At 40.8% G+C, this 24,494-nt stretch overlaps 2 protein-coding genes across 4 annotated transcripts; one reads left to right on the top strand and one right to left on the bottom strand.

Moving 5' to 3' along the window:
• Positions 1-491: 491 nt before the first annotated feature.
• On the bottom strand, positions 492-10,930 carry lg3h17orf67 (linkage group 3 C17orf67 homolog). 3 transcript variants are annotated; one of them, XM_049572921.1, is made up of 5 exons: positions 8,079-10,930; positions 7,754-7,931; positions 6,506-6,606; positions 1,585-1,706; positions 492-761 (listed from the first exon to the last, which is right to left on the bottom strand). In XM_049572921.1, exons 1-4 carry the CDS (start codon positions 8,139-8,141, stop codon positions 1,590-1,592), a joined length of 459 nt encoding a protein of 152 aa, XP_049428878.1. In that variant the 5' UTR covers positions 8,142-10,930; the 3' UTR covers positions 492-761; positions 1,585-1,589. The 3 variants fall into 3 exon arrangements, with proteins under 3 accessions (XP_049428878.1, XP_049428876.1, XP_049428879.1); XM_049572919.1 differs by having other exon boundaries at positions 1,573-1,706; positions 8,079-9,891; XM_049572922.1 differs by lacking the exon at positions 8,079-10,930 and having other exon boundaries at positions 1,573-1,706; positions 7,754-7,932.
• Positions 10,931-12,216: 1,286 nt separating this feature from the next.
• On the top strand, positions 12,217-24,482 carry dgke (diacylglycerol kinase, epsilon). Its single transcript, XM_049572853.1, has 11 exons — positions 12,217-12,959; positions 14,260-14,419; positions 14,535-14,654; positions 14,789-14,932; positions 15,061-15,218; positions 16,639-16,687; positions 16,800-16,913; positions 17,088-17,159; positions 18,723-18,850; positions 19,032-19,143; positions 19,972-24,482. Exons 1-11 carry the CDS (start codon positions 12,508-12,510, stop codon positions 20,191-20,193), a joined length of 1,731 nt encoding a protein of 576 aa, XP_049428810.1. The 5' UTR covers positions 12,217-12,507; the 3' UTR covers positions 20,194-24,482.
• Positions 24,483-24,494: the final 12 nt, after the last annotated feature.

The raw sequence follows: 24,494 nt of genomic DNA, 5'->3' as shown, positions 1-24,494 counted from the left end.
GCTGTGCAGCCGGATGATCAACTCTCCACTGCTCTCTGCAGACATGACACCGCCCTGTTCATGCATGACGCATTAGATCCACCTATAAGCTTCGGTAGCACATAGCCTACCTTAAATGCACAGGACTGCCGATTAACCCATAAACAAGCGCCGTCTCTTTTGTGCAGTGGTTCCACATGAAGCGAAATAAATGATTTACTGTGCTTTTGATCACGTATCTGATCCCAGTCCTCTCTAAATCAAAAACTGAAACTGAACCAAAGTTAAAGGCTATAACATGCCAAAAATATAGATTTTTTTCTCGCTGCCAAGGGGTTAACTAAACGTCTGCACCTCATTTCGATGTGATGCGGTAAATCCATTCTGTCACTAACTGTAACAGGAGCTGTTTGGCTCTCTCCGCGAGGGAACAAGAGTGGGCTGAAACTAAAAGGTGTACAGCTGTCAGCCTCTCCTCTTATGTCATATTAATAATAACCATAACACAAACATTGTTACTCATGCATTTGGATTTATTTGTGATTATATCACTGTTAATACATCTCACTCTGATGGTGATTGATACACAATTGATTGATTGATAAATGCAGAAACCACTGAAAGCAGTAAACTACACAGCTGTAATACAGAGAGATATATGTATGACCATTTATCCACTCTTCACATGGTCATATCTCAGCATAGAGAGAGTATGTCTTCCCATCTTTTAATTTTTCAAGAGTTTTCCCCATTGGGTCCATGCTGTCACTTCTGGTCCTTCACTGTGAAGAGAAAACAGGGACAGAACAAATAATCAGGTGAAGTCAAACATGATCTGTGCAGCAGCATCCTAACAGGCTGTATCAGACATGAAGCATATTTCAGTATCACTCAGAATCAGTGGCAACAGTTCTGAAACAACCCCTAGGGCTTCACTTTGCTTTTACAGCATCTGGTCTTTTTATAAGCAGAAAGCACAGAATGTTATGCAAGTTTTTATTTTAGTGACAAGCCGATGTTACTCAGTTTCAAACTATCCCAACGTTATTTTTTAATTTATTGTCTACATTGTCTGTGAAATACAGTTTATATGAAACCAGTTTGAGTTTTAAATGATTTCAGCAAGGTAAGTGACTGTGTTTAAGGACTACCAACTCCGGAAGGTGTTTTACAGGTTTCTGAGGTTTCCTGCTGTGCAAAACAGTCAAGATAAAATCACAAAAATAACAAACAGGAAGAGAAATAACATTACAGCTATTACAAAATGTCAACATCCTGTAAGAATAAGCAATCCAGTATGCAAAAGAGAAAAAGGTAAAAAAGATATAGTTGTAGATGACTGAGGTGTCTTCACTGTGAAGCAGAACAGCTTGTTTGTCCTTTTGAAATGTTGAAAAAGTCATATCACTTCTGAACTGATAATAAATCTGTAATCCCAAACGTTTGTGTGGAAGAAGGATTATGTCATGTGTTGGGGTCTTGTTAGTAAAATCTATGTGAAATGAAAATTGATGATTAAGCTGCTGTGTATGTGAATGCTGTTCAATTCATGTGCAGTGTGCTTTGTGGGGGTTGAAGCGGCATTGTGGAGACCTCAGTCATCACCATCATCAGACAGGGTGTCCATAGTTCCTGTCACAGTGAGGGTAGCAGTGGGGGTTCAGCCAGTGCTCCAAGTTAGTCTCCTGGGCCCTCTGATCCAGAGCCTGCATGTGGAGCAGGTGCTCCTGAGGGGGAGGAGGAAGGCAAACAAGGTTGAGGTACCGAAAGAAGAAAGAAGAAAGCTGGTATAACTGTATATGTTTTGCCAGCCACATTTGCACAAATGAAACTGAGTGTTTGAAGTGGGGGAATCAGTGCTGACTCAGATCTATGAATTCCTCTGCTTTCATTTTTGCATCACACCACAACAGCACAACAAACTGCACATAGTGAAATTACAGAGATGAGTAGGGCTAAGCAGAGGGAAACATGCTTGGACTTGTACTCTGATGAACTGATGCCTTCAGAGCATCACAATGCACAAACAAGTGGTGACAGAAATAGAAAGAGCTGCTGCAGTTACAATAGTTGTCACAGAAATGACAGTGACAAAGGCTGGACGTGCCTGTCTTATATTAGTCAGATTTGTAATATATTCAAAAACCCTGTGTCTTATATTAAGTTTTGGGGTGAATGTTTTCTATAGCAAGTCAACCAGGCTCTATTATAATAAGTAGGTAATATATATATATATTTTTTGAAAGTGGCAGAGGGCAGAATAAATAAGGTGTTTGTGTGGAGTAAATCACATTGTTCTCCAGGCGCAGGAGGGCTCTGCTCAGGCCTGCTTCCAGACTGCTTTGAATAGTGGGACAGTAAGAAATGTTGGTTGGTAATATGAATTCATACTCAGGGCTGTATATGAACTGTTTCATGTTTTTATCTCAAGCTGAATGGGTGCTGTTTTTTAGGGTTTGAGGACATTTGGGGTGTAGACCTGACCTCAGCAGGGGGGTCCGGGGAGGATTGTGCCCTGAGAATATTTTTTTGATAACAAGCTCTATTTTGAGGTTATTAGTACAAAATATAAACCAACTAATAACATGTGATGTATTAATATAGATTAAACTACGCAGCAGTGAGCCTATATTTAAAATGAGCTCCACATTTATCAGCTGCAATGTTAAAGTGATGAACACATTAATGCATCAGTAATTATACTACAATAATACAATTCTGAAATGGGCCATTCTGCATAATGAGTACTTTTACTTTTGGTAGGCTATTTTACTTTGATGTTAATACTTTTGTACTTTTCCTTGAATGATATTTCGAGCGCAGGACTTCTTGCAACAGAGTATTTCTACACTGTTGCTACTTTTACTTGAGTAAATAATCTGAGTACTTCTTCCACAACTGTACGTTAGTCTATTGGAATATTTAATAGGTTTTCTTTTATTCACACACAATTTTCAGACACAGCTCGTGCAGTGCAGTGAACGAACTGTTGCCCTCTCCATCAGCTGCAGTTGTCTGTCTGACTGTCAACAGTCTGAGAAATAAAGTCAGTTCGCGCACGGAGTTTTCAAGGAGTAAAATGAATGTGTCATGTAGCTACTTGTTTATTTAGTTTGTTTTTGGATCTACACTGTAACATTATGCGACGCGACCTCTGACAGAGAACCGTATTTGATTCGACATGTTAGGGCCACAATCTAAAGAGTACAGTACTGCAATACACTCCTCTGTCACCCGGGGTGCAAGTAGCCTACCAGACTCCTTTTAAAAATCGCAGTGTTTTGTGAGTTGTTGAGACAGGGAAAGCTTTATAAACGCTCTTAAACACGGACTACAACAAAATCTTAATGATTTGACTCATCTTGTAAATTCGGCGAATGTAATACATGGAGGAATTTCATTCTTTTTTATTAACAAACCCGTTTTTTCCGTTTGTCCCGGTGTGTCAGTAGCCTACCGGACGGGAAAAAAAGTCTTTGACACACCGGCTTGTAGGTGTACCTGTCAGCCAGACGGACCTGTCAGCCAATAAAACACGAATATTTCCACGTAGTTTTTATAAACCATTTTTGATTGCTCTCGTCTTGCCTCCGTCGCGTTCACCGAAGATAAAAATGGCAACACTACCGTTTTCAATAGTTAATCCACTTGCAGATGCACCCAGTTTATCAGTCTTGAGAGATTTTGCACATAAACTAGCTGTTGTAAATCCTATCATCTTGTTCCATGATTAAACAGAGACTTGATATTGGACAACATCAACATACATATTAGTACCCAGCAATACCATTACATATATGTATATGACAAAAACTACAAAAGAAAATTATTAGTTAAACTAAATCGTTTTTATAGCCATATTATAGTTGTGTTATAGTTTATGTAGAATAAGAATTTATTATATATTGATATTTTACAAAAACACAAAGCCATGACAGAGATGCATATATAGAAAATCCCACTATTTCTGATTTAACAGGAGTTCTTCTTTGAATGTGGGCGTATTTCCAAGTGGCAATCAGTCTCCTCATCTCAATGGGCCCCAGTGCAACCACACGCCCTGCACTGTCTATATTTACACCCCTGGCTCAAAGTGAGAATTATTCAGGGCTGCAGTTGGCTGTATTTGGCATCAGTGGGGCAGGCAGAGAGGTGGCACTGCGTCCCTGTGCCCATGCCTAAAACTGACCTCCGCTTTGCTCAGTATTTAAGGGGGTGAACATGGTGTATATTTACAGGACTAACTTATGCTGCAATGTTAGCTCTATTAAGAAAAAGCTGTTACTGACATTTTACGAGAAATGGTTCGAAAACATTCTGTCAATGTCTTAATCAAGGACATATGTGCATACAGAACAGACATTTGGCCCTGAATCATATGCAACATCTCACCTATCTAAAAGCCAAAGATCTTAAGCTGCACAGCTGGGAACTGATATTCTTCCTCTGGCCAGTGACGTTGGGCTTCAGTAATATTCAGATGGAAAACAGAATGTGTGAGTTGTGTGATCGGGGTGAAGTGGAAAGTGAGTCCCATTTTCTTTTATACTGTACAAACTATGATGACTTAAGAGAGATGATGTTCCATGAAATGGCTTGTCTAAAGCCTGACATGTTCTGGTGCTCAGATGAACAAAAGCTAGAATGGCTGTTTCATTTTGATGTTTTAAAGTTTGCCATTTTGTTGCAAAAGCCTGGGAGAGAAGGCAAGATAGTTTGTTTATTGGTACTTATTTTGATTTTAGTGCTGCACAGTAAATGCCTTAGAGAGTGATCCGTGAATTCGCTCTTACACAGTGATGTTCTGATTATGTCCAATGCTTTTGCAACCTAAAGGTGCTCAGGTTAAATTCTTCCACCCCACAATGACTGTGGTCTGTAATGGACTCCATTTATGGCATAGATTAAGTTAATATCCATCATAGAATCATTCAATTTCTTTGATATCTTAGCTTTTTACTTGAATATTATTTGTGTTGATTTATTATTGTTTTTTATGGTCTTTGAGATTTTTGCTTTGTCATGTTGCTTGACTCTTTGTTGACCTGAAATTTAGATTTTTGCATGTCAGCTGTATGTGGGCTCTTTTAGAAATAAATCCTGTTTTCCATTATTCACCTCTCTGTATTGGGCGACAGGAATGCTATTTATAGATACGCATCCAGCTCCATTCTCCCACCTTTAGATGCAGTATGTCACTCAGCCTTCAGATTCATCACTGGTGATATGGGACACACCATTATCTGCTTTACCTGCTTTGCCTGCTCTTTAAGTGAGGAGGGATCAGCATTTTACCTTATCTATTGATAAAGTCTCTCAGCCATGCTTTCTTGGATTGTTGGTGGCCATTATACCCGCTCACAGACGTGGCTCACCCTGCAGGTGTCAAAAATTCAGTGTGTCTCCAGTATTTTAAATAAATAAATTAATACAAGTGACACTTGAAAAGTTAAACCACACAAGAACATTTTAAAAAGCAAATAAATAAATTATAAAATGAGGGAATATGTTTTTTAAAAGATACTGGTGTAGTGTGTAAATATGCATCTTGTACAAACCTATAGAACAATCACAACACAGTTTATTTCAAACCTGCCAGTTAGCATCAATACACAGAACATTAACACTTAATAAATCATTTATAACACACTGTAATATAGCTGTAAGCTTTTAAGTGTCCGTTTATTATCTGTGAACAACTTCCCATTATGAAGCATCTCTAATGAACAGATAATGAATGCTTAATGACATTAAGTGATATAATGTAGTTGCATTATATATGTATACATTATATGTTTTCATGAATTTGGAATACAATTTAAAACCGTTTAAAATAAGCCTGCAAGTAATAACTGCTTATAAAACACTTTATAATTTATTTATTTTTGTGTGTGTGGTGTTATCATGCATTCACTGCTGTTAATACAACAGTAAGGGATGCTTCATATGAGGGATTATTATTGTTGACCAAGATATTGATGATCACTTCAAATGTATTTATACTGGGTTCCCACGGTTATGGAAAGAATGGAAAAGTCATGGAATCTCACAATCACATCTTCCAGGCCTGAAAAAGTCTTTAAGAGTTTTGGAAAAGTCGTGGGATTTTGTTGTGTGTAATGAAATTGTGCTTATCTCCAGTGGATAACCTTCAACATAATGTAACATAGCAGCACATCTATTCTCTTTGGCTGTCGACGAAATGTAGCTCTAGTATGTATTGTCTCTAAAATTATGTTTGAATAGAATCTAATATATGTAAAAGAACACCAGGCAAGTGGGGGAAGAAGAAAAAAAAATGTTATCATGGGTTCTTGAAAAAAAACTCAAAGCCATGAAAATGAGTGGGACCCTGTTTATAATTTCTTACAGCTGTGTTATATTTTATTGTGTATGTAGTGGTAATGAGAGGAAGGGTAAAATGTAGTGTTACCCACAGAGCTATAGAACTCAGTATAATCAATAGTCAATAATCAGTCAGTCTCCACCTGATGTGTCTGTGCTCTTTGCTCTGAATGAAACTTACTCTCATTGGCTCATCGGGGTGGCCAGGCTTCATTGGCTGATCCTGCCTCTTACTGCGGAGCAGCTGCTTAGCGAAGCTCTCCTTGATGATAGGGTTGGCATCTGAGAGAGACAAAGATAAGAGTTGGACTGCAAAGTGATCAGATGTTTACTCTCATGTCATGTGACACACACATCCAATTCTTCTACCAGTAAAGATTCAATAAGGCTGATATACTATACATCAAAGAGATAAAAGAATTGTAATTTTGTGTGTGTGTGTGTGTGTGTGTGTGTGTGTGTGTGTGTGTGTGTGTTAGCAGTCTCCACAGAGATTAAGGGACTAAGACTGTCTGCTCTGAGTTAACCTCTGCCTGAGTTTTTTTTTTAATAGCTTTTTTCTATGACCATAACAGCTGTTTGCTTGGTGGTTGGGTGTTGGCTAATCAGGATAACATTCCTCTCAGTGGACACGGTGTTCAGACCCATGAATAAACCTCTCATCACTATCTGCTGCTGCTGAGCTGTGGCTGACCTGATCTGTTTAGCTAGTCCATGTGAGGCTGTTTACTCCCCAAAGCAAGCCCCAAGGGAGCTGCTCAAACACACACACACACACACACACACTGCAGAGCGAGGGCTCTCTGTCTCCCTCCAACCCAGGCCTGTACTGGGAGGCAGGGTATTTGGTGGAAGGTAACAAAGTGCCCATTCATCCTCCTCACTCCCCAGGGAGTCAGGCCCATGCAGCACGTGACCCAGCAGGCAGCCAGGCAAGCTCTCTCCTCCTCTCCTGCCACAGGGAGCTGCTGTGAATCAACACAAGGCCCGAGCTGCTGCTGCTGCTGCTGCTGCTCCCTGGGCCTTTGCAACAACGTGGCAAAACAATCACATTCATTCTGCAACTGTCTCATTAAGAAGGCTTTCAATAATAGTATTTGTGAAGATTTTTGCAATTTCACTTTATGTTCATAGCAAGGCTGCATGCTGAAATTAAATCAATTGTACATGAAAATGCACTTGTGCAAAAACAATGAAATAATGAAACACCATTTCCCTCCTTGATTCAGCATCTAAACATAGCCATGCAATAAAAGACAGATGTCTTTTCTTTTTTAACGGACCCAAACCCACTGACTTGCTCACTGCTGTAAAATCACTCTGCATTGAAAAAAAATGGTTCTTTTGATTTAATCTAATTTAAATTTCACCCATAATTCGCAGTGACAGCCTACTGCTCTCCTCAGGTAAATCCCTGAGAGTTTCCTACCTGTGTAGATGGTCAGCAGGACCACGCAGAGCAAAAACACCACCAGCTTCTTCATCTTCTTCACCTTTTTCCTGCCTGAGCTCTCACTGCACTGAGGTCCCGACCAGAGTCCAGAGGGTGTGAAGGGGGAAACTCTCCTCCTCCTGCACGTCACCCACAAACTGTCACATATGTGGTACTGGGGAGGTATTAAAAAAAACACCACACACAAAAAAAAACACCATAAGTGATGATACATTTGCTGACATAGAAATATAAGTCACATTGCTACACATTAAAGCTCTAAGTTGCAAAATGACTGTGGAGGAACAATTAAAGCACTTACTATATGATGTCTGTTGAGGCAAATGGGAGACTGTCCACTAGATGGCAATGCAAACACAGTCATACAGAGACAGGCGATGCCTCTGGGGTGATGAGCTCTGTGTGAAATGGTCAGGTACAGAGTGATTTGCCTTTTTATTAAGCATGGAAGTATTTATCTGATCTCCTATTTAAGAATATTTCCTACAGTACTATTTTTAATATGCTATTTCTATGTAACATCTATCTATCTATCTATCTATCTACACAAATAAACAGTGCTGGACCTTGCAGATTCAGTGCCCTATGCAAGCATTCCCTGTTCCCTCTGACCCCCTTTTATATTCATTACAAACAACAACAAGCGCTACTAGGAAAGCACCCGCCCTTTTGACCTCTGGCTAGATTTTGCAAGACTTTTTTGTTTCTGTCTCTCTTAATATTTTTATGTATTTCATTTTTTTAAATCTGGCCCAGATGCTCAATTAAATGTGTGTTGTTCACCTTACAGCTGCATTTGAGTTGAGCCCCTTGCCCTTCCTTTTCAACTTTCCTTGTCACAGCCACTGCATTTAACAAAAGCAAATCGAGCGCCTGCTGAGCAGCACTCACGTCTCCCTGACCTGCCGCCATGGACAGCCAGGTAACCATAGTGTTTGCTCCAAGCCTTAGCATTGTTTGTCACTGTTGTGACATTAAAGTACTATTAAAACATCTCAATACAGCAAGTCTAACGGAGGCAACAACCCACCATTAAGCTTAAGTGAGCTAGTCTGGGGTAAAATCACACCGTCTCCCTCCAGCTCTCTGCCAGGTTCGGGTTCACCAGCTGAATTACTTTCCCACTTCCACATGTCTTTATGAACAAAAGCTCAACTTGAAATAATGTTAACATCTTCCACACCGCAGCTCTGATAATTAATTTTAACAAATTCAACATGTGTTTTGGTGCTGCACCGATGTGCAATGAACAGAGCACAAAGAAGCAGAGGAAGAGTGCTGGCAGACAGGCAGTGTAGTGTGGTGGTGGTGTTTGGCTATGGCTCCTGTTTATGCACTGATTTCATTTATCAGTCAATCTATTTACTTTGTTTATCTTAGTCTACGTCATACTTGTTGAGTATGATGTGAGTACATGAGTTATTATGTTCTCGGCACTGTCCTCTACTGTTAAAATGACCACACATCCCGTCAGTGTGAGATTGGGAGACCACATGCAGCTTTTCAGTATCTCCTTAAAACTCAGTTTTACAAGATGGCAAGACTGTTTTTTCCATTCTCACATCATGCTATTTTCTCTTTATATTACTATGTTATGGTGTTTTATTTTAACTTCATTGTCATTACATATTGAAAGTGTGCTTCTTTTAGAATCATCATTTAGCGTCTTTATGTGTACTTGCATGTATTTTGCAAATTTTATCCATTTTAAATTCAAGAATTTGTGTTTTCATATTTGTTTGTATGTGGTCATTACTTTAATTTAAATTTAATCTACTATATGTGAGTGTCATTCTCTTATCTGGCTTTTCCTTTTTTACATATGAACGTATTTCTTTTACCTGCACTTGCACCTCCATCTGTTCATGTATGGGCACAGTGCTGCTCAATATGTGTGCTCTCATGTCTCTAACTTTTGTTATACAGAAGGGGCTTACATGGGTTTCTGATTATTTTTTATTCAGTTATTTTTTTTAATCTTTTTTCAACTTGATCTGGAAAGCACTGTGAGCTACATAACAGAAATTATTATTATTATCATTAACCTATTATCTCTACCATTATTTCTGTACAAAGATCATAAAGGTTTTATCTCATTAAAAATAGCCTATCAACTCCTTAAAAAACTGTTTTCGTATTTAATTACTTACCATATTACCCTATAATGTTTTAATATTTTAGTTCTATCTATGATTCTAGCACTGCCATAGAGCACGGCCAGTGACGTCCGAAAGAAGACGTCATTGTGCGTCATTGTTTCCGGTTCCGCTCCTTGTTTCCTCCTGTGCATTGCGCATGTGTTTCCAGTATCCTGTGCACTTTAATGATATGTTGCTTGCATTAATTCCTGGGGCATAGAAAGCTTTTGTTCCCTCGGTGTGATTATCTAACACGCCATGAGCTCACGATGCAGAGCATGCGTGCTGAGGAGCGGCAGTATGCGCGTCAGGAGCTCAGTGTCAGAGATGGTAGGAGGGAGAGATGAACCCTGTATTGTTTCCCATGTTCGCTTAAATATCATCAGGAAACGGGAAATAAGCGAGATATCTCACATTTGGTGCAGTCTTGTCTTTACAGAGAGTTAGGCCTACTTGAATTTAAGTAGAAAGCTTTAGGTCTTAAGTTTGTCAGTGTTCTCTGGCTATAGTTACTGCTGGGGGTCTACAGTAGTCCAATAACTGAGGGCTTGACACCAGCTACTGTAATGGCAATGATAATTAAAAGTCTGCACTGGAGGAATTGAATACAATATATTACAATATAATAACACAGATCAGATCTTTATTGTCTTAATTAAAGCCATCTAGAAAAAAATAAAAAGAAGAAGAAGAAAACAGATTTGTGCAACAGCACTGTCATCAATCCTATCTGGTCAGCAGGGGCGTTTCAGTGGAGGGGGAAAGTGGGACTGAATACCTGGGGCCCCAATGGAAGTGGAGCCCTCAAAAAGCCTGGAAGAAAAAAGTTTTGTTTTGTTTGCAATTTTTACTGCTCAATAATTGTGTGCCATAACTAAATGAAAATCTGTGAAAGACTGAACTTTGTATAAAAAAAACTAGTGGAAGCTCTCTGAGGCCCCCTCTCACCTCTTGAAGTCCATTCTCATTGAGGGCGAATATCCACGCGGATTCTGCTCGCGGAAAAATATAAAAGCTGATTTCATGGGTTCAAGTTTGCACACCGCGGCAGAACTTTCGTGCAGTGAAAAAAGTTCCCGTCCAGACTTTGACCCCCGTGGAATTCACCAGTAGAACTACACAGCTGGACCAATGAAATTGCTTGTTTACAGTAACGTTGCGCAGACCCGGGGGAGAATCCAAAATCCAGTCAGGCAGGACAGTATGGGAGAAAGGTTGGTAAACCTCGTTTCACAGCACCCCGTCCTTTTTGATAAAAGACGGGATGATTTTATGAACAACAGCGTCTGGCAGTCCATTGTCCAGCTTGGTGGCTGCGGTGAGAGTGGTAAGTGCTAAAGAATGTTGATGTTGACGCTTGCTTGCTAGCTAGATAGATAGTGCTAACTAAGGTAACGTTAGCTAGGCATTAGGGTAGCTAACATTACTGACTCACACCCGTTCACACTGCGTGGACTTGGAACACAACAACGCAAAATTCCACACCGCGTCCGTACCGCGCCTGTGTGTGGTTTAAACGCGGAAAAGCGCTTTGCGAATATTCCGCAAATCCGTCCCACATTTCCGCATCGCGGCAGTGAGAATGAACTTTTAAGGTGCAAAATGGTTTAGTCCACTCTTCCACAAGGATTTGTCTCTAAACATAGCTAAAGCCAAGCTGGTGACTGCTTATGCTGCTGGAGCACCAACACTCACTGTCATGTGGAAACCAGGGTTCCTCAAAAGAAAAGTAAGAAAGCAAAAGGGAAAAAAGCAAACTGACTTTGAAAAAAAAAAAAAAAAAAGATATGAAAATTAGAAAGTGCATGAGGGAGACATGGATCAAGAGAGGAAGGGCAAGGGGCCCAAGAGACTGCTTATGCATGGGACCCAAAATTTGGTGCTACACCTCTGCTTGTGACCTTTTGGAGGGGCCTGACCCCTAGGTTGGAAACCACTGGACAATACCACCAAACTGTGTGGTTAAAATAAGCTCGAACGATAAAATGCTGCCTGAACATTGATGCATTAGTGCAAAAACTTGATAATATCATACACAATAATATATCAGTCATGGGGACGTCTTTCTCTGCAGAACAAGGACTTTTAATGGACCTACCTGAAATAGTTTTTGCTCACAAAATTTTTAAAAGTTGGATTTTGAAAGGAGTATTTTTTATATTGTTTTACTGGTACTTTTACTTCCATTTTCCTAACGCGAAATTGTTTAAACTGAATGCATCTTCCATCGCTGGTTGTGTGCTGAATTGTAGCCTACTCTACGCACTAGGGCACATAGTTGTGCGCATGCGCATTTTCCATGTTGGTGCACTGAACCATCTTGACATTTATAGACTCTCTGATGAAGCTAAGATAGCGAGGTAGCTCATTGGCTAACGTCACTGTCGTTGTGTTCTTGTTTCGTGCTAGTTCTTCTTTAAAATGATTAGATTAAGGCAGAAAGCAGTGCCAGCGTCCTGTTGGTGTCTGTGAACATGAGTGTCGCGGGGAAGAGGTCGCGTGCGTCCTGTCTACACTCAGTGTTGTTAACACAGCTCTGCTCTTCCCTGATTTCCGCTCATTAGCATCACCCATCGCTACTGACCAGCAGAGATGTACAAGGAAAGGGACGAGGTGCAGGACGACTGCGGCTCCCGGGAGGAGTGGACGCTGCTGTTCTGGACCTCTCTGGCCGTCATCGTCCCGGTCATCATCACCCTTTGGTGCAGCGCCCAGCGCTCCAAGCGGAAAACGTACATGAAGGATTTCTTTCGCAAGAGCAAGCACGGCTGGCACTACACAGACCTGTTCAACAAGCCCACCTACTGCTGCGTCTGCTCCCAGCACATCCTCCAAGGGGCTTTCTGCGACTGCTGCGGCGTGTGCGCCGACGAGCAGTGCCTGCGCCGGGCCGACCGCAGCCTGCCGTGCAAGGAGATCATGGCCCCCTCCAGCCCCGACGGAGCCATGGAGCACCGCTGGGTCCGCGGAAATGTCCCCCTCGCCAGTTACTGTGCAGTGTGCAAACAGCAGTGTGGGACCCAGCCAAAGCTCTGCGACTTCAGGTAGCGTGGGTGGTGCTACAGGTGCAGCCGCGTGGGTATAAGGCCCACTTAAGTGTGCATTATGCAAGTGTGTGTGTGTGTGTGTGTGTGTGTGTGTGTGTGTGTGTGTGTTTAAGACATGCTTTTTGCTCTTTTTGCACCCAGAAAGAGCTCAGACGCAATGTGATTGTATGGAGATAGATTTGTGTCAGCATGTGTGTATCAACAATCACTGTGTTAATGTGTAATCTGTAAATCTAAAACACCTTCTACAAATACGAAAAATATTTGTAAACTCAAAAGAAGTTTTCAAATATAAAATGGACCTGTAGATACACAGATTCCAGAAAAATAAAAACACATCAGTGAATATATTTAATTTACAAAAAATGAAAAGCATTTATGAATATCTTCCCAACATTTACAACTTTCAAACAGATGTTTGTGTATCCAGATTTTTCCAGAATCTCAAAACTATGCGTACGGAATTGCATTTTATGCACGTTTTTTATTTTTGGAATTTGTTTGCAGATCCTTTTTCTAGGCAATGTTAGTCCAATAAATGATTTTATCGATACAGATTTGTCTCAATATTATTTGTGTGAACCAAGCAACAATGTATGTGTTAATGTGTAATACATAAATATAAAAAACCTTCCACAAATACAAAAAAGATTTGCAAACTCAAAACTTTTTTGCAAATATAAAATGGACCTGTAAATACACAAACAAATTCCACAATCTACAAAAAGAATTAAAAGCATTATGAATATTTTTCTAACATTTACAATTTTTGAACAGATATTTGTGAGTCCAGTTTACATAGGCATATATATATATATATATATATACACACACACACACACACAAATTTATCTCCATATTTGTGTATTAGCAGATCAGTTTAATATTTGCTAAATGTTTGGGGTTTTTTTTTCAATTCACAAATCTTTTTTGGTGTTTTGTAGAATGTGTTTTATATTTATGGATTACACATTAACACATGGATTGTCGATCTGTTCACACAAATAATACTGAGACAAATCTGTCTGCACAGATTACTTACAAACTGAGGTTGCTTAATCTGTCTTTAATTTCCTTTTATGGCCTACTGCTGGTCTCTGGGATAGCAGGCCACAGGCTGGCATGATATCGTACTGTCAGATATCTGTCAGATGGTTTATCCTAATAATGATAGCTTCACAGGTCAGAGGTCAGTGTCAGTGCAGCTAGTGAAGATTTAGGGTGTTGCTTCCCTCAGCAGGAATGGCTTTTGTGTTTTTCTTGCTTTCTTAACAAGTGTGTGTCCCTGTGCCTTCAGGTGTGTGTGGTGTCAGACCACAGTGCACGATGACTGCCTGGACAGCCTGACAGATGCAGACCAGTGTGACCTGGGCGAGTTCCACAGCCTCATCATCCCTCCTCACTACCTCTACTGTGTCAACAAGCTCCGCCGTAGGCACCCTGACGAGTACAGCAAGGTGCTGCAGATGTGACGGGCTGTTTGGGGCCACAGTGTGCTCATACTGTGGGAGTTTTGTGGTGTCCCAGAGCTCTTTGAAGCAACGTTCATGGTGTGTTTGTGTGTTTTCATAGCTGGCATCTTCCTGTGGCAGTGGCTGGACTCCAGTGTTGGTCTTGGCTAATACACGTAGCGGTAACAACATGGGGGAGGCTCTGCTGGGAGAATTTCGCACCCTCCTGAATCCTGTGCAGGTCAGGCTGCAGCTTCTTTTAGTTTGTCTCAGACTCATCCTTTAACTCTCCTGTTAGTTGTCATCTTCATTTTCACAGCCTGGGGATGAGTCAGTATTTGAATTTCTGAGCAGAACATGTCTTCTCTCCTCCAGGTGTTTGACCTGTCTGAGCTGACTCCCTCCAAGGCCCTCCAGCTGTGCACCCTGCTGCCCCCCGGCAGTGTCCGGGTGCTGGTGTGTGGGGGTGACGGCACAGTGGGCTGGGTGCTGGATGCCATCGACACTATGAAGCTGAAGGTCGAACAGGACAGTCTCTGAGCTATGAGACCAAGTTTTTTTTTTAACAATTTGTCCTCCTGTGTACCACCATGTCTCTGTGCCTGATTAATGACATACCTGCTGCTCTCATATTTTCCCTGTTTCAGGGCCAAGACCAGTTCATGCCAAGGGTGACCATCCTGCCCCTGGGTACTGGAAATGACCTTTCCAACACTTTAGGCTGGGGTGCCGGATATGCTGGGGAGATCCCTGTGGAACAGGTTCTCCGTAACATCCTTGATGCCGAGGTGGTCAAAATGGACAGGTGGGTCACTAGTGTCAGTCCTTGTGTTGTACATAGTGCTGGGTGATATATCGATTATACTTAGGGTATTGCAGCTTGTTCCATGCGTGATGTATAAAATCACTATATCACGAACATCGAGAATAATTTGTCACGTCAGTTTTTTAAGCCACTGGCATGAGCTCGCTTTGCGGTTTTACGTTTGGGTTTTAAAGAGACTCACAAACATGATTCGTCACCCACACTCCCTCACCCATCCAGACCACTCTTTCCTGGGTGATAGTGTGAGCAGGCGAGGCAGCTTTTAATACCTGCAGGGCTGCAGACCACGACTATTTAGTCTCATTTTGTGACCATGGAGCACCAGTGTGACTTGCAGATATTATAAATAAATGAACTTGAGAGCTGTTAGTTTGTTTCCAGCTCATAGCAAATGAATCCTCATATTTAAGGCTGCCGCTGTCACAATTTAACTTAAACAAGTTTAATAAAAGTGTGAGCAGGCGAGAAATATATTTTTGCACCTGTAGGGCTTTAGACTGCAACTATTAAGTCACGTTGACCATGGAGCACCAGTGTGACTTGCAGATATTATTAATATATGAACCGGAGAGCTATTAGTATGTTTCCAGCTCACACTGTAAATCCTCTCTTTTAACGGTGACATTGTATGCGGTTTAACTTTCCGCTTACTACCAATAACTGACTGTTGATCAGAAGCTTCAAGTTCCCAGCAAAACCATCAACACTTCTTGCCTGAGACAAGCTGGGTGCTTCAGAATAAAAGCACCAGTGGTTCTGCTTTTGATTTAATTTATTCTAACAATTTTTATTTAACTTAATTTTATTAAAGCTATGGTCTACGTTTAGAAAGGCGATGAGAAAGATTTGAAAGGTTCCTTTTGCTCTTCACATTGTGTAGCTAGCACTATTGGGCCATAACCACCATCTAAATGATGTTAATAATAATGATCAGTCTTTCTAAACGTAGACCATAGTTTTAAAACAGTACTTTATTTAACTTTATTAGAACAGTAGTTTATTTAACTCAGTTATTATGGTACTTTGTTTAACTTTATTTTACAGTGCTTTATTTAACTTTGTTGTAACAGTACTTTAACTTCACTAAAACAGTGCTTTATTTAACTCTATTAATCTAATTTGTGTTCATTTTGGACACTGAGGTCATAATCTCACCATCTCCAGTTTTCACAGACTAGTGGCAGGTTAAACAATTAAACATTGTGGGTATTTTACAAGCTGGTTGTATTTTTACACTTAAAAGATGTAATGGTTTCTACTTTTAAGGCTACAGTAAATAATTAAATAGAGAATTCAGTATTTCTCCACCAGAACTGTATTCATGTCTTTCTAAAATTCTAATTATTGCCCTGCTTGTGTTTCTTCTGCTCCTGCTAACTTCCTACATGATCCTTTTCAGATGGAAAGTGCAGGTGGCTTCAAAAGGCCTCTACTTTCGCAAACCAAAGGTGAGTTTCTCATCGATAAACAGTTTTATCTTTACTTGCAGATATGCTTGGATTTAGGTTCGTTGACACACTCAATAGTACATGTAACACATATGCTGCACATCCTCCTCAGGTTCTGTCCATGAACAACTACTTCTCTGTGGGGCCTGATGCTCTGATGGCGCTCAACTTCCACACACACCGTGAGAAAACACCCTCCTTCTTCTCCAGCCGCATCATCAACAAGGTCACAGAGTTTGAAACTCTTCATTTGAATACACAAATCATGTGCAAATGTTTATTGAATTTGAATATCGATACAAAGGCACTGCCTGTGAATAAGTTGGTTTCCTCATTATCAGAAGCATCGGAGAAACAAAGTGCTTTGTATTAACGCATACTTTTCTGTTTTCTCCCCCAGACTGTATATTTCCTGTATGGCACCAAAGATTGTTTAGTGCAGGAATGTAAGGATCTGGATAAGAGGATTGAGGTACAGTCGCCTTGTAGAAGCTTCATGCTATTTCTGTCTTCAGATAATGCATTTTTCATTTACATTTTTCATTTGGAGGCTCTCTGTCTCTTACCAAGCTGTCACTATAAATCTGACTTTTTTCACATTTGACTTGCTTACTTAAACATGGCAAAGATAAACGGCAGTAATAAAAAAAAGAACAATATTTTACATTCTATCTGGGCTTGATTGTGATTGAATATGATGTTTTGTGGTTGATGGTTTTTTTTTTTTCTGGATTTACATCTCTGGAATGGACATACAGTGTACCGATTAACTCTCAACCTGTATGTTTGTTAATGTTAACCTGCAGTTTGTTGGGCTGTTCTCTACAGTGTTTTTTTGTGAATCAGATACCCTGAGCATACAGTAAGGGTAAATTTTTGCATAGAATGTGGAAGCAGGGGAGAAACAGTTAGCCTAGCTCTGGCTGAAGTTCAAAGCAACACCTACCGCTCCATACTTAACCACTAACTGTCACTTTTATGTTTTTTTTGTGTGTCAGTATTTAACAAACATGTTTATAAGTGAGCTTGAGAGGTGCTGGTAGAAGTATTATTGTGTCTCTGCACCAGGGATAGCTGTGGCTGAAGGGTTGTGTTTCCTAGTTGTCCCTCCATCCCAATCTTGTGAACGCAGTATCTCAAGAACACCTTGAGGAATTGTCAACTTGGACTCAACAATGAACTGATTTCAATTTAGTGATCAAAGGTCAAGGTTACTGTGACCTCGTATCCGACTCATTCTCGTGAATGAGATATCTCAAGAATGCGTTGAGGGTCCTCAGATTTGGCACAAACATCCACTTTGACTCAGCTCAACTGCTTAGAATTTGGTGGTCAAAAGTCAAGGTCACTGTGACCTTACATCCGTCTCATTCTCCTGAATGCGATATGTCAGGAACACCTAAAGGGAATTTCCTTAAATTTGGCACAAACGTCCATTTGGACTCAACAATGAACTGATAAGAGTTTAGGACAAAGGACAAAGGTCAGTGTGACTTTGCAAAACATTTTTTTTCCATAACTCAAGAATTCATACATTTAATTATGACCAAATTTCACAGAAATGCGTAATAGCATAACATGATGACAAGTTGACATTTTATATCTAAAAGGTCAATGTTTTGCAAAAACACTTCACTGGCTATTATTCAACATCATAACTCAAAAACAGAGGGAGACATTTGGTTGGACACTGAATTGGTGAAACCAATTTTTGGGTGTCCACCTTTAAACTGTGCTGATTGTATAGATTGTCTGTGCTGTTGGGGGAAGATGTGTGTGAAGCATCCATGTTTTAGAATTTGTTGCTTCTATGCAGCAACATCCATAGTTGCAGCATTGTCTACTGTGGACGCTATATAAGTTTAAACAGACATGGATGTAAACTGTAACTACAACTTGACTGGTTCGCGGAGGCATACAACCGCAAGATGGTAATTCTAGTTGAATTTTGTTGAGAGCCAGGCTAGCTGTTTCCTCTCGCTTCCAGTCTTTATGCTCTGCTAAGCTAAGCTAACCAACTGCTGTATTGTTCCAGCTGGAGTTGGATGGGGAGAGGGTGGCCCTGCCCAGCCTGGAGGGTATCATAGTTTGTAACATTGGCTACTGGGGTGGAGGCTGCAGACTCTGGGAGGGTATGGGAGATGAACCCTGCCCCCCCACACGGTAAGACCTGCACTATATAGGACAGTTAGAGATAATTTTAACTGTGAGCAATAATTAATTAATTCATCACTAGGTATTGTTTATGCTATAGTATTCTTACTGAAATGTTTATATCAATTGCTCTGGGTTACCATGGCAACTAACAGTGATCAGCAGTGATGTTTCCTGTCTCACCCTGCAGGCTGGATGATGGTCTGCTGGAGGTGGTGGGTGTGTTTGGCTCCTTCCACTGTGCTCAGATCCAGGTCAAGCTGGCCAATCCTCTGCGACTGGGACAGGCCCACACTGTCAGGGTGAAGCAAACACACACACACACACACACACACACACACAAACACACGGTGCTGCCACAGTGTTTCCTGTTTACCTGTGGGTATGGAGAAACACAAACACGATGTTGCTGCCGACGGACTCAGATTAGGTTTTGCTTCCATTTGCCTCGTCACAGCACTTGAGAATCTAATTTTAGACTAATCTGATTAAGCATACACTACTTGGCTCCTGCATGTGCTCATATCCTTTGCTTGTTTCCACACCACCTCATTCTGCTCATTAAATGCTCATCTAAAACCCTTCAGGAGCAATGTATATCTGCCACTGCAGCCTGAGTGTGACTGTGACAACCACAGGAGGCAAAACAAAGAAAACAGAATTTGAATACTATTTGTATATGTTCCATAGTTATGTACAACACTTTCAAAAACAGTGTTGCTAACCAAGGATGTAGGTTTGATGGCACAAATGGGGGGGACACACAGTCAAGGTTTAAAAAAGAATATCAATCTTGAACATTATTTTATTTTATTATTTTCGTACTTAAAGGGAGTATAAATGAGCCCTAAGAGGGCTCTGTCCCCAGCAGAAATGACGGCCTTAGTGCTAACTATTCCCTCGGTTTCAGACTGTAAAGCAATTCAAAATATTAAATGAGGAAATCAATTCAGGTGGATAACTGCAACACGTATAATATAAAGGATGTAATCCTAAATGTACTTGCGCCCTTCTGCCATCAAATTAAAATATAGAACAGAAACACCAGTGAGCACCAGATGTGGTGATAACCACCCTTACTGACGAGATACAGCATATCTTATAATTAAGTGTTATCTGTCCCTCTCCAGCTGGTTCTCAAGAGCTCCAAGATGCCCATGCAGGTGGACGGAGAGCCGTGGGCCCAGGGTCCCTGCACCATCACCATCACTCATAAGACCCAGGCCCTCATGCTGTACCACAGCGCCGAGCAGACAGATGATGACGATGACGAATCCAGCGCCTCTGAGACAGAGAGCCCCACCCCTCACGACTCACCTAGGCCCCCGGGGCCGGCCTCTGCTCGTGCATGACTCAGCCTAAACATCACGTGATCTGGTGCCCCTCTTATCTTGATTTCTGTCTTCTTTCTGCAGCCCGGTCTCTATTGATCCCTCATTTGAAATATTACTTGGTCGTCCTCCTGAACACACTTTATCCTCAGAGAATAGGTGTTACAGTTTTCCTGTGTAATAATTTTATGTTTTCAGAGAGCTCACAGGAGTTAGAGTGGTTAGTTTGGAAATGGGCTGGTGTGATTAGGTTTTTGGTCTTTAATCTCTACACTCCCTGTATACTGTAACCAAGAGCTCAGGCAGTTCCCCCTCCACAGGTGGGACAGTTAGGAGGAGCTAAATATTTTGGAGAAAGACTGCTGTGTATTTGCACTGATCCCTTGTGCCATGAATATCTATAGTCAACTATTTGTATTTATTATACTGTATTTACAATTGAGTGCCCAGCGCAGCCCTACAGGTATCAGTGAGCCATTTTTAACAAGTTGTCCAGGTTCAATTGACCAAATCTACACAAAGCCATGTCAAAGGCCCTGTTTACATATATACAGATATTTTTGAAAACATACATTTCCCTTGGTTATAAAAAAAAGAATTCTCCACACGACCTTCATTTTACAAAATCTCTCTGTCCACACAAGAAAGCAAAAGCAACCCTAAACAAAGTGTACAGGCTAATGCTACTTTCTTCAAAACACCAATTTATGGTCTAATAACAGTTGATTTCTGTTAGGTAAAAGGCTGAAAGAGCTCACTCAAACATATGATAGGGCTCTACCTGACTCAGAATTATGTTGGTTGAATCAGATTTGGCTGTGTAATTCAAGCATTGGATTATTTGTTCTTTTTTTCCCCATATACAGTTTTAAGTTTGAACAGGGCTCAGTGGGATGCTCAGTGTGACAGCGGCAGTCATGTAATATAGTAAACAAGCTAACTGCGCTAACGATGGATCGGAAATGAGCAACATTTTTTTAACGACTAGATATCAAACAAAAGCCAGAGACTGTGTTGTATTAAGTATCTGTGAGCTGTAAATTCACCACTTCTAAGCAGAAGAGACAAGATAAAGTTATCTTGGAGCCTTATAGTGGAAAGTTTCTCCTCCTCTGTGCAGCTGCATTGTGTCTACAGCTGACTGTTCCAAAGAGTCGAGTGAAAGTCAAGAGTGCTTACTCCGCAGCAAAACCTCGGGGCCAGAGCGCCCCCAGAAGTACACTGCACAGCACACTGACAAGCAAAAAAAACCCAACTGCTCAACTTGGAGCAATCTGTCGGCTGAGGGCTCTCTCACTGACAGTTTGAATCTCCAACTTTCAAAGGGCAGCCCCACATACTAGTTCCCTCTAATCCTCATTGATAACAATCACACTCTGGAAAGTTTCCAACCATCTGTTGGTTAGACGGTGCCTGGTCCAAAACGGCTCTGTTTATCTGTGTAGTGATACGATACTGTGCCCCCACCCCCACCCACACTTATAAGGTGTTTTAACTAATCTCTGTTTTAGTGACTTAAACCTCTGTTTGCTTGTGGACGAGGGGACAACTTAGGGGAAAATATCCATTTTTCCAGAAATAACTGTGTAAATATAGACAGGGCCTAAATCAGCAGCAGGTGAGGAGGTAGTAATACAGGAAAGAACAGAACTGTCAAAATGATTGTGAAGTGGAGGTTTAGGTACATCCACAGCTTTATTTGCCATTTTTTACTCCAGAAAGAGCACAAACACATTTTCTGAGTGAAATCTAAACCGCACAGAATATCCATTATATCACTCCGTCAGGCTCCTCATCACAATGTTGACATTTTTCTCCTGCATCTGTGACCCGAGATAAAGCTTTGAAATGTGTGTGAAAGCCAAAAGGTATTTGAATCCTGATGGAGTGAGGGGCCCTGTTACAACTGCAGGGTCTCCGTGATGTCTCAAGTAGCTTGCCAAACTGTTGGATTGTACTGAGACACAGTCTTGGAACTATATTTAACTTTCCTGTGAGAGCTACAGCAAACAGCCTGACTGGTTTTGAAAGTACTGCCAAGTAGCTGTTGTTCAGAAGATTGATTTTACCTCCATGTAAAACGTTAGCTTTCCCTCTTCTTTACATAGTTCCTCCTGTTTACATATGTTGTTTTGCACTGTTTTGGCACTTACACTGATAAATACCTTACACTGCTTAGAGTGTAGGTTATATACATGAAACCATAGAGCTGAGCTTTGATGTTGCTGCCGAAAGTGATAACTGCTGATGAGATTAAGCTGTCCCATGTTGTTATTTTACGTTATTCGAGTCATCCTCTTGCATTTATTCATTCCTGGTTTACCAAATAGTCCCCACAAGGTGGCAGACTAGACAGTATTTTCTGTAGACAGGTTAAGTAGAGTTGGTCTTCTGCTTCAACCTCCACAGTTAAATATTTATACCATCAGAGTTGCTTGCATGTACTTCTCTTTGTAGTATTCAGATGACATGGATCTAGCTGTTGAGTTTTATTTGTTGCATCCTTCCTGTTCTCGAAATAATGTGTGCAAGAGGTCATTTGTGTTTCTGTCTAATAGCCTACGTGTATGGAAATCATTTTATTCTTTGAGGTGGTCCTGTTTATTGCAGAATGGTTGCCTGTTTCTCACAGCCATATCAGGAAAGACTGTAGAATGTTAGTTTATGCTTTCCTATGAGCCTGGAGCCAACTTGCTGCTTATAAGGCTGAACAGGGATCAGTGTTTTGCCGCGTGATGCCTATGCTTTTGGAATATGCACCTCCTTAGCAGGTAACCAAGCCTCATGGTTTCATCACCCTCTGTTTGGTGAATGTCCTCTTGCTCAAGGACACCTGACTGACCTTTTACCTTATCGTCCATGTTTACCAGTGTTGTGTGTGTCTTGAGTTGCACTGAATTAGTTTATATGTAACTGGTGTTTATTGTTAAGTTTTTAGCCACGACAGCAGCATGGCTGTAGTTCAGAACACTGTTTTATAATGAAATACCTCCATAAGCATTTGATGAATTGTGATGCAATTTGGTATAGATGTTAATGGTCCCCTGAGAATCAGTCCTAATGATTTTGTTGACCCTGAAAATTTAGTTAGCGCCACCAACAGGTCTAAATCATGCTTGTCAAACACTTTGCTTCTTGACTCCAGAACTACTAACTGAATTTCTCTAAGCCTCAGCTGTAGTTTGAGACTAATGCTAGATAGCATGCTAAATATTAGCATATCCAGAGCTGGACCTAAATACAGAAGTTGTATGCAAAACAGCTTAAGCTGTACTCTGTAATATATTTATATTACCAATGGATAAAATAACTGCAATGTGAAATGGGTCACTGATAGTGGCGAACCCAGAGGCAGTTAATACCAACTCTGCAGGCCCCCTCAGATTTACAGAGCACTTTAGTGTCTTTCAGGTCATAGCTTGGGTTTTACGGTTCGCAACTTCACAACTTCAAACTTGTTTCCAGCAGCAGCCGGAAGCAGTTTTGAGTAAAAAAAAAAAAAAAAAGCTCTAATAGAGTGTCCCAGGAATGAGTCCTAAAACCTGGAAATGGGTTAGCATTTCAGCACTCTGTTTGTCTTCAAGTCAGTGGATTTTTGTGTGGATGCCTGAATTAAGACTTTCACATTTTGTTGCGTGACATAAAATATGTCCGTAAATACCCCATTTGTGAATTTTAAATATTTTTGTGTCTACAAAAAGGCAGTTGCTAACAAGGGGCTAGAACAAACGGAACCCTGACAAAGCAGCGACTGGCTAGTGGCTAACTAGTGTGCCAGCTTAGCGGCCAAAGAGCCAGACCTTTTCATCGGGAGATGCTACTGACCAAAACAGAGTTGAAAAGAGAGTGAATATTGTATTCACAGTTGTGATGTTGCCAGAAAAATGAACGTTAATGTCGCTCTGTCTTTCCTGGATGTGCAAGAAGGCTTTTGTTTGCTAATGTATTAAGCCACACAATGGTATAAAGCCATTACAAGTCAAACATTAGGGATGTTCAGCTTGTTGTGGAGTTACGCCCCCAAGTGGCCAAAGCAAAAAAAGCTGTTTATGCAGCTTTGATCCAATGAAGGTTGACAATGTTCAGCTAAGCCTGAAATCCTTTTGTTTTGCACAGCATGGCCATCTTTTTGGCACCACCATTAAAATGTTTTGTGCAATTAGTGTTAAGGATTTGACAATAGCAAAGTGATTTCTCAATTTTTAAATCATCCAACAAATTTGTTATCTGGCGTATAATGACTATTACACCTCACAAGGTTGCTAGCGTGGCTAAAAACTTGTACTTGTTTTTTTTTTTTTTCTTGTTATTAAGGGTGGAGG

This window comes from Epinephelus fuscoguttatus, linkage group LG3, assembly GCF_011397635.1.
Source record: "Epinephelus fuscoguttatus linkage group LG3, E.fuscoguttatus.final_Chr_v1".
Lineage (NCBI taxonomy): Eukaryota > Metazoa > Chordata > Actinopteri > Perciformes > Serranidae > Epinephelus > Epinephelus fuscoguttatus.
This window is presented reverse-complemented; position numbering and strand designations above follow the sequence as displayed.